At 46.5% G+C, this 10,379-nt stretch overlaps 1 protein-coding gene across 3 annotated transcripts in view; it reads right to left on the bottom strand.

The window, feature by feature from the left end:
- Positions 1-2,484: 2,484 nt before the first annotated feature.
- Positions 2,485-10,379, bottom strand: part of UNC45B (unc-45 homolog B (C. elegans)) — a 39,188-nt gene continuing 31,293 nt past the window's right edge. For all 3 annotated transcript variants that reach the window (XM_011937689.1, XM_011937690.1, XM_011937691.1), the window contains 3 exons: positions 9,290-9,407; positions 6,347-6,502; positions 2,485-2,875 (listed from right to left, as the gene is read on the bottom strand). In XM_011937689.1, the coding sequence (XP_011793079.1) occupies positions 2,615-2,875; positions 6,347-6,502; positions 9,290-9,407 (535 nt within the window). In that variant the 3' untranslated portion in view covers positions 2,485-2,614. The remainder of the gene's footprint in view (positions 2,876-6,346; positions 6,503-9,289; positions 9,408-10,379) is intronic.

The raw sequence follows: 10,379 nt of genomic DNA, 5'->3' as shown, positions 1-10,379 counted from the left end.
AGACTCCATTTCAAAAAAAAAAAAAAAAGTATGCTTCTCAAATTGCAAAGGATTAATATGATACAGACCAAGTTATCTGATAGCAACATACTTCAGTTAAAAGTAATGATAAAAATGATGAATTTTTCCATTATATGTTGGGAAACTAAGAAACATACCTCTAAGGTATTCATAGGTTTTCTGTAAGAGAATTGGTTGGAAAAACCTGGAAAGTTGGCAGGTATTGGCTGTTCCTTGCTGGTTTTGAGCAAGCTACCTCAATAAAGAGATGATCTCAGGCTAGCATCGGTCTATTTGAAAGCATAGATGAAAATAAATAGGAATCTGCAAAGAAGGGTCCTCTTACAAGCAATGGTGACTAAGAGTCTAGGCTGGAAAAGCCAACCACTTATGTAATCTAGACAGTGGGAAACAAAGGTATTTTTCACAGCTTTTCTTAAAGGCCTCCCATGAAGACTTAGCCAGATAGTAGACCAGTGGCAAAAATCAGATGAAGGAATTCAGCTTTCCTCTGGATCTTCTTGGACTATTTATAAAATATTCATGTTAAAGAACGTGGTCGCCCAGACTGGGCAACATAGTGAGACCCCGTCTCTTAAAAAAAAAATGTTTTTAATTAGCTGGGGGTGGACTGACGTAGAAAGATCACTTGAGCTGTGGAGACCAAGGTTGCAGTGAGCCATGACTGCACCACTGCCCTTGAGCCTAGGTTACAGAGCAAGACCCCGTCAAAAAAAAAAAAAATTCCCTGCAATCCAAACAAGATGAGCTTTATCTAACTGGCCCTGAACGCCACTGGCAGATGTAATCTCATGAAAGTCAAAATGAGTAAGAGTGTGGCCCTACCTCTGAAAGAGTTTTGTTTAAAGGAGCTAAATACACCCACTCAAGCCCACATATGAGGAAAGAAGGAAAGAATTTGACAGGGGTCAAATCATGCTATTTATTGATGATGAATGTCGTATATATTTTCAGAAGGGCCACACCTTTTTGAATGTTGTCATTCAAAAGTATAGTTTCCTGCTGTGAAACAAGCCCATGTAAGAGTTAGTAAAATGTAGGCTGTATGTAAAGATCATTAGTGCAGAAAAGATCTGAGAAACTAAAGTTTTAGTTCTCTAGAGGTACAGCGGGTATTATGTTGGATTTGGCCCATACCGCAACAGTGCAACTTTCTAATAGTCTGTCTCTTTTCCAGGCATATGTACACTTACACTTACTACACAACAGAACGTTGTAAATTGTTTTCGTCAAGGACCATAAATCTAAATGTCCCACCCTTTACCCAATGCTGAGATCAGAACTGTTGACCCTTCAATAAATGTAGGTAGAACTGGGACATACCTGAGTGACAGTACTAGATCTTAGCTATCTCAACCATGCTAAAAAGGCAGTATTAACAGAGAGGTTCTGATCTACGGCATATTACTTGTGTCATTCTTTTGTGGCCAAGCCTGACATAAAGGACATGTTCTTTGATCTGCCCAGGGTACATTCTTTTGTGGTGGCACACTTCTTCCATTAATACCCCTAATCAGTCCATGTCAATTGGACAGGGATGAAGGTCCTTCTTAACCTAGATTTGTATATATGACCCAGGCCTGGCCAATTAGCATTCCACCTCTGAATATGATTGGTTCATAGATGGAAATGTGACCTGAGACATAGACATATCAGAGTCATTCCTGGGAACTTTGCTGAGTTATTGGGAATGCTCTTCTCTCTTCTCTTCCATAATGAACTATAACAGCTATGTAAGCCTGGGGCTGCTGGGGACTGTCTTTCCTATCACAGGGAGAGAGCCCACTAGGGAATGAGATCAACCTATAATAAATAAAAGACAAGATATGGGGAGGGAAAATGAGAGAGAGAAAGAGACACATCCATGGTGATGACATTTGAAACTCTGAATCTAACAATGTCAGACCTTCCCTGGATGGCCAAGATACATGAGCCAATGAATTATTTATTTTTTGTTTGAAGATGATCTTATTTGTATTCATCATGTCCATCTTGCTTGGAAGACTTTCCCAAGCAAATTGCAGAGGTCATGTCTCACTGTTGAACATAAACTCTATTTCCATCACAGTGAAATGATGGGAATGGGCACAGGGCTAGGACAGAGCACTGAAGGTGAAATACACCGTTCTGAACAGACTGATTCAAATAGTGTGGGAGAGAGGTCATGAAAACAGCACAGATCAGCATCCAAATACAACAGCATTAACCTTTATATGCACACACCCGTTAGTTCCTACCTTACCACAAAATCCACTTTCCAAAATATAAAGAACTTCAACTTATTATCCTGGCCTTCAAAATGGGTACAGAAAGAATGATCCAACCTATGTTCTAATCATGGGTGAAAATTATTCTTGGGATTTCTGAAACTTGACAGATGTAAGGAGATAGGAAGCAAGAGAGAGAATGAAACATCCAAACTCTGTCAGGGCAAAGGAGAAGATTCACAACTTAGGGAACAGTCAAGTCTTCCCTTTATATTGAGACTTCATTGTCACTGCTATGATCCCTAGATGACCTGACACTCCAAGAGAACCCAACCCAGGACTCTGCACTGTACAGGACCATTCCAAGCATCCCTGAGGGTCCCTGTCTAAGACACTGGTTTAATGAAACCATAATCCATGCACTTGATGAGACATTCTCGGGCTGTCTGAACCACTTCTGCCTTCTTCTCATCTGGCTCCTGTTTGCCCACCACAGTCAGGATCTCCAGCAGCTCACTCTCCACCAGCTTTTTGGCCAGCTCAGCATCGGCTGCCAGTAGGTTGTAGGCGATGACGAGGCCCCGGTGTTGGACAGACAGCTGGTCGTGCAGGCAAAGCCGCTGGAGGATCTCCAACCACTGGGTTGTCTGGAGGCAGGAAAAAAGGTAAGGAGGGTGCTAGGTTTGAGTGTGTCCCCAGAGTTCATGTGTTGGAAATGTGGGTCCCCGGTGTGGCAATGTTGGGAGGTGGGGCCTTTAAGAGGTGATTAGGTCATTAAGAGGAATTAATGCTGCTGTCACAGGAATGTGTCAATTCTTGCAGCAGTGAGTTCTCGCTCTCAAGGGACTAGATTAGAAACCATGAGAGCCAGTCATGGCCCCAGTTGCCAGCTCTTGTGTTTTATCCTTTTCACACACACACATTTCCCCTTCTGCTTCTAAACCATGCTATGACACAGCATAAGACCTTCACCAAAAGCAAATCAGATGATGCTGTCTGATCTCGGACTTCCCAGCCTTCTGAGCTGTGAGCCAAAATAAACCTCTTTTCTTTTACCTGGTCTCAGGTATTCTATTATAGCAACAGAAAATGAACTAAAACAAAATAATTAAAGGAATCAGCATAACTTAGCTATGGTCACACATCTGGAAATAGTAGAGGATTCATATTCCAAATCCATTTATTTCTTGAGAGCTTGTTTGGAGGTTCTAGCAGGGGAGCACAGCTACGCGTATACCCTTGACCGAAGACCGGTCCTCCTCTAGCGGGGATGGTCGTCCTCCTCGACCGAGCGCGCAGCTTCGGGAGGGACGCACATGGAGCGGTGAGGGAGGAAGGGGACACCCGCCTAGCCAGCCAGATCAGCCGAATCAACCCTAGCGATCAATGGGATGACAGATGTCGCAGCCAGATCGCCCTCACATCCTCCATTTATTTCTTAAGCATCTTAAGAAGCAAAGGGCCAGACCCACTGCAAACCTGAGAAGAACAGGGATGCAGAGTGTTCAAAAGGAGGATTCTCACCCTGGGCACATGGGCAATGCCTGCTTCTGCCAAACCAGGTGCCCTTTGAGACATCAGCTCCGGACATGCAGACATGTTCTCCCCCAGCCCTGTCTTTAACTGGAATCAACACAAGAGTCTTAAATGTATCCTCACTTCCATTCTTCCTCCATTCCCAGCTATGAAGCAACCCAACTACTATTCTTGGGAAGGTAGGACTCTAGACCCCTCTGATCATCCCAGGAGACAGAGATAATGCTGAGAATAGAACCAGGAGGCTTTACTCCTGTATCATTCAACAGATATACTTGGGGCAGCAGAGTAGAATGGTCATCAGCACGGGGGTTTGGAGTCAGAGAGGCCAGTGTTCAGGTCCCAGCTCAGCCACTTACCAACTACATGGCCTCAGCTAAGTCATTTAACCTCTGTAAGCCTCAGGGTCATCTTCTACACCTACCTCTAACATTGTGGTGATTTAATGAGATAACACATGGAAAGAGCTTAGCATGGGGGCTGGAGCACAGTAAGTGCTCAACAAGTAGAAGTGGATGCAGGGCAAGTAGGTGATAATTTAAGACACCAACCCAGGCCGGGTGCGGTGGCTCATGCCTGTAATCCCAGCACTTTGGGACGCTGAGGCAGGTGGAGCATGAGGTCAGGAGTTCAAGACCAACCTGGCCAACATGGGGAACCCCCTCTCTACTAAAAATACAAAAATTTGCCAGGCATGGTGGCACACGCCTGTAATCCCAGCTACTAGGAAGGCTGAGGCAGGAGAATTGCTTGAACCCAGGAGGTGGAAGTTGCAGTGAGCCAAGATTGTACCACTGCACTCCCACCTGGGCAAAAGAGCAAGACTCTGTCTCAAACAATAAATAAATAAAAATAAAAATAAATTAAAAAAAAAACACCAATGCAAAGGTTTTCCCTTGAGCTTCTTTGTACCTGTTACCCTAACCTGGCATTTGTCAGCAGGGCTCGCTTTCCACAAGCACATAGGGAGACAGATGCAGGGGGAAGAAAAGGCAAATTCTTGGCTTTTGAGCATCTAATCCAACTTTTGTAAACTCTGCACTGAATGTCCTATCCCAAGGAAAGAACATGAAAACTCAGCTAACTGTGGCACAGTTCTAGGCTGGAAAGTTTCTATGCTGAAGTGTAACTGATAATGGGTCCCGGGCCCATCGGTCCCTGGGATGAGTTACCAAGGGTCAAAGGAAGCAGTGATAGAAACTCAACAAGGATGGGATTCCAGGGCAGGAAGCATAGCCCAGGGCGTAGCCCAGATGACATGAGACTTTAGAGATGTCCAGCATCCAACATGGCCATGGGGTGGCACAAAAGATGAGTCTGAGCAGCTTCACAGAGTCCCCAGGAAGCCCCGTGTCAGAACAAAAACGCAGCCAAGATTTCTGAGCCCCGCGAGGAAGAACGAAGAAGTGGACAGGAGTGGGTTGGCAATCCTGAAGGGTTCCAGTCCCTTCCCAACTAAGAGGCTGTGTGGCCTTGGTCTAGTTGCTTTTCTGCACCTCAGTTTCCTCATTTGTGAAATAGGGATGATGATAATAATAATACCCACCTCACAGGGTGGCTTGGATGATTAAATGACTTAATAAATGTAAACACTTAGGGCAACACCTGGCACTCAGTAAGTGCAAAGAGTCACAGAGGGTCCTGTGAGGACCTGCAACAAGAGTTATGTGCCCAGTAACACCAGAAGAGGCTGCTCTAGGGCAGTGGTTTCAAAGTGTGGTCCCCAAGCTGTTAGCATCCCACCCCCAATCTACTAACTCAGAACATGTGGGGAAACTGTTTTAACAAGTTGCCTAGGTGATTCTTAAACACATTACAGTTTTGAGAAGCTTGCCTTAGGGAAAGAGGTTGAAGTCCAAAGACCATGCAGGATGAACTACATTCCACAGATACACCCTTGCCAGATGCCAGGACAGCATAACCCCCCTTGGAGCTTAGAGAACACACCCGCCGACACATACACACCTTACACTGACTATCCAAAAGAGCCTGCCTTTAAACCAGACATGAACACCTTTGAATTGAGATGTCCACATTTTTCACCACAGGGAGAGATGAGTGCCCACAAACTCTTCAGTTTGGTGAAATAAGGAAAGTTTCGTTGTGCACGCCCACATTTGTGACTATACAGATATTTCCATTACACCTGCTGCAACGGAAACAGTCTCATAGGAGCTGGTCATTGTGTCCACTTAAGAGAATCTGCAGCTTTTTTGCCAAACCGTAAGCTCCTTATGGCATCCCCACCACAACTGTGCTTCTCTTGGGAAGCTCTGGAGCTCCACGGCAGTGATTAGCATTGCTGTTTTTCTTAAGCAATGAGGTATATGCACCTCTAAAGGCAATGGGTGAAACTCCAGTGGGAGGGGTTGAGCTAGCACACTTGGAAAGACCAAATAATGAACGTAAGGCACTGAAGGGAGTAGACAGTCTTCTCCTTAGGCAGTAAGAACAGATGCCCGGCGGCTGTGAGAGGTTTCTTTAGGAGCTGGTCTCCCCAGAGGATCATCCAGTGTGGTTTGTGAGTGGGGAGATTCCCTGGAGCCCATCCAACCCTTCCTATCCCCAGGGCCAGATCTTACCACTTGAGTCATCTTGAAGCACAGTTTCTTGTGTGCTGCTGTCAGCATGGCCAGAGCCCCTGCAGCCGCATTCTGCACCTTATCATCATCCTCCCCGCAGAGCAGCACCACCAGCTTCAGCCGGTCGTTCCCATCAGCCAAGAACCTTTCTTGTACCTGTGGGAGGCAGGAACATGGCTCAGAGAAAACTGTCCCCAATCTGCCCAGCCTGAAGAGGGTAAGATGCACCTGAAGTTCTCCAACCCAAGATCTCTCAGCGTTTCCCTCTGAGCACCTCACTCATGCTACCTCCCCCAAGAAGCCTTCCCCAGTTGGTTGAATGAAGGGGCTACAAATTCTTCCAAATAAAGAAAACAAAGAATTCCCCATCTAGTGTGCTTCACCACCTCTGCTTGCATTCAGCCTCCACACCAGGGGAAGGAGGCAGGCACAGACTCCTGCAGGGTAGATGATGCCTGAGGAGCTGTATTTCCCATCGCTTTGGGGAAGCTTGGAAGGTTTATGTGGGATAAACCTTTGTGGAATGGATGGGCCTTCAGGGTCTTCCATAAAATGATTTTGCAGGGACTGGGGCAGAAGCAGGGAACAATTAGGTGGCTTGCTCGGTATTAGAAAGCTACAGTGCCGTCTCCACCAGGTGAGAGATGAGGCTTCCCAAGGATCTGAAAACCAGGAGAAGAGCTTCCAGGGGACCAGTACCCTGACATGTCTCAGAGAGGTATTAACCCCTCACAGCATCTCATCCTCAACCCTCCGCACTACTGTAAAATCTAGGTGGTCAAGTCTCAGAGCATTCTACTGGGCCAGGTTTCTTAGAAGTGGAACTCCAAAAGGGGACCAAGATCACAGCTTCCCAGGTGTGACCCTCTATCTTCATCTCCCTGAAACTGGAGCAGTGGTCATCGGAGGTGAGAGCATGGCAGAGGTCACCATATATCAGAGGGGTCAGCATGGACCCTTCTCATGGAATACAGTTGTTTCTGGGAAGCAGCTGCCCTTACATGGACTACGTTCCCCCATTTCTCACATCTTGATGTGGTGGTGGCCTAGTTCTCATAGATGGAACACAAGCGGAAGTGATGTGTGTCACTTTTAGGCACCTCTCCCTGGGTCTGTCTCCCCATTCACCATCAGAGTGGAATCCACTCCCAGTGTGGCAGAGGAGAAGGCAGTTCTTGATGATCAAAGGAGCCTGGATCCCTGAGTCAGCTTGAAAGTGAGCCACCCGGCTGGGCGCAGTGGCTCACGCCTGTAATCCCAGCACTTTGGGGGACCAAGGCGGGCAGATCATGAGGTCAGGAGATCAAGACCATCCTGGCTATCACGGTGAAGCCCTATATCTACTAAAAATACAAAAAATTAGCCAGGGATGGTGGCACGCGCTGTAGTCCCAGTTACTCGGGAGGCTGAGGCAGGACAATCACTTGAACCCAGGAGGCGGAGGTTGCTGTAATTCGAGACCACACCACTACACTCCAGCCTGGGTGACAGAGCCAGACTCCATCTCAGAAAAAAGAAAGTGAGCCACCCAATCCAAACAGGACTTTGACATGGTGAGCAAGAAATGAACTTCTATCCTATTGGGACCACTGAACATTTTGACTTGAGTTGTTGTAGCAGTCGGTGCTCCCATAGGAAAGGTTGCCTCCCTCCTCCCATTACCTCCCTCAACCTCTCAGCCTCCCAACCCCCATCTCCCTGGATACACTCTCTGTCTCCCCCATGGCTTCCAGGCCCGCAGCCCAGCCTTAGGCCAGCTCCCTGGTAGACCCTGGTAGCTTCATTTCCCCTGACTTTAATGTTTTTTTTTTTTTTTTTTTTTTTTTTTGAGATGAAGTCTTGCTCTTTCGCCCAGGCTGGAGTGCAGTGGCATGATCTCGGCTCACTGTAACCTCTGCCTCCCAAGTTCAAGCAATTCTCATGTCTCAGCCTCCGGAGTAGCTGGGACTACAAGCACCCACCACCATGCCTGGCTAATGTTTGTACTTTTAGTAAAGACAGAGTTTCACCATATTGGCCAGGCTGGTCTCAAATTCCCGACTTCAAGTGACCCACCAACCTCGGTCTCCCAAAGTGTTGGGATTACAGGCATGAGCTACTGCACCTGGCCTTTAATAGGCTTTAATGGGTTAGGTTTTCCCCCTAAAACTGTGAGAAGATCTAAGGTTCAGGCGTTGAGGGTAAACAGACTGGGTCTCTCACTAGTCCCTATATGGGGGCCCAGGAGGGCCATTCAGCTTGGCCCTCATGTTAATGAAGGGCCTCAAATTTAGACCCTGCTGTTATATCCGATGAGATTATACCTACAGGCACAGCAGTACTCTGACAGGATGGGAAGAAGAAGACATTCACCAGATGGGTATCATTTGTCCCATGACTGGACCATGAGGCCTACAGCATGTTCTGAATTCATTTTATTTTTATAAACTCTATAATTATTATGTGATGAGTACAGTTATATTGCATTGCAATTTCTATGGGAACAGTGGTAGTTCATTAAATGCTGACATTTAAGACATCCTGAAATGGTTGATAACTGTATTTGGTATTTCTTCTTTTTTTTATATATGTGAAGTTTCAATAAATGCAAGCAGTCTAGCCTTCCTTGACCTCTGAGAGGCCCTGGTCTCATATCCTGCTTTGTTTTAAGTTTATTTAGGCCTAAGTAACTTAGGGAAATGGTGTCTTCCGCCTCATCTAGCCCAGGGTTTGGATTCAAAGCCCTAGCTTTGTATTTTTTCCTTTATGCATATCTGTTTCTCAGGGCCCCTACAGGGAGGGGGACTGTAATCTAGGAAAGATTTAGGGATTCCTGGATTTTCTGCCCAAAATGCTACCTTAATGCCATCATAACAGCCCCCGATCTCACCCCAGGGTCTGACGCTGGCCTGTCTCTCCGTGCCTTGATCATGCCCAGGTCTCCGTCCTGAGTCCCTGCCTCACCTCCTTGTGGAGCACCATGTTGCACATGCACTCGGTGGCCGCCTGCCGCAGCTGATCATGATTCTCAAACATGTAGTTCTCGATGTCCGGCAAGGCCCTCTCCTTAAAGATCTTCTGCCTAGGGTAGGAGGGTGGAGGAAGACAGACCCTTGAGTCTTCTGCAGTGACCATGGGGGTTTTCTGGCCATCTAGGGACCATTCTTCCATTCTGGTGCTATCCTTCCCACATCCTCAGCCAGCATGGTTTATGTGGCATCAAACTGCCCCCAGCTCTAGGAGGGGCACCATGGGCCTAAACTAAATGATATAGCATGGCATCCTGGCCACAGTAGTGGGTTCTGGATGTCACCCAAGTGGAGAGCCTCTGTATTATTGCAGTAAAGAAATTCTCTCTCTCTCTCTCTCATCCTGGATGTAGATCCAAGAAGATGTAAAGGCCAGAGCTGCCCTCACAACCATGAGAGAGCAGAAAAGCCCATTGAGAGTTAAAACAATACAGAAAGGAGAGGAGAGACAGAGAGAACAGGAACCTAAGACAGCTTTGTAAGCCCTGCATCAAGCCACACCCGAATCTTGCTACCCCAGACTTCTTATCTACATGAGCCAATAAATTTCCTTTATGCTTAGGCCTATTACAGTTGAGTTTTCTGCTACTGGCAACCAAAAGAATCCCAACCCAGTACATGCTGACATACTCCTGCTTCCACAGAGGAATATATTTTATCCCACTATCCAGCTGGATATCTTTTTTTTTTTCAATACTTTAAATTCTAGGGTACATGTGCACAACGTGTAGGTTTGTTACATAGGTATGCATGTGCCATGTTGGTTTGCTGCACCCATCAACTCATCATTTACATTAGGGTATTTCTCCTAATGCTATCCCTCCCCCAGCTCCCCACCCCACAACAGGCCCCAGTGTGTGATGTTCCCTTCCCTGTGTCCATGTGTTCTCATTGTTCAACTCCCACCTATCAGTGAGAACATGCGGTGTTTGGTTTTCTGTCCTTATGATACTTTGCTCAGAAAGATGGTTTCCAGCTTCATCTATGTCCCTGCAAAGGACATGAACTCATCCTTTTTTATGGCT

The sequence above is a fragment of the Colobus angolensis genome, unplaced genomic scaffold (genome assembly GCF_000951035.1).
Source record: "Colobus angolensis palliatus isolate OR3802 unplaced genomic scaffold, Cang.pa_1.0 Scaffold167, whole genome shotgun sequence".
Classification (NCBI taxonomy): Eukaryota; Metazoa; Chordata; class Mammalia; order Primates; family Cercopithecidae; genus Colobus; species Colobus angolensis.
This window is presented reverse-complemented; position numbering and strand designations above follow the sequence as displayed.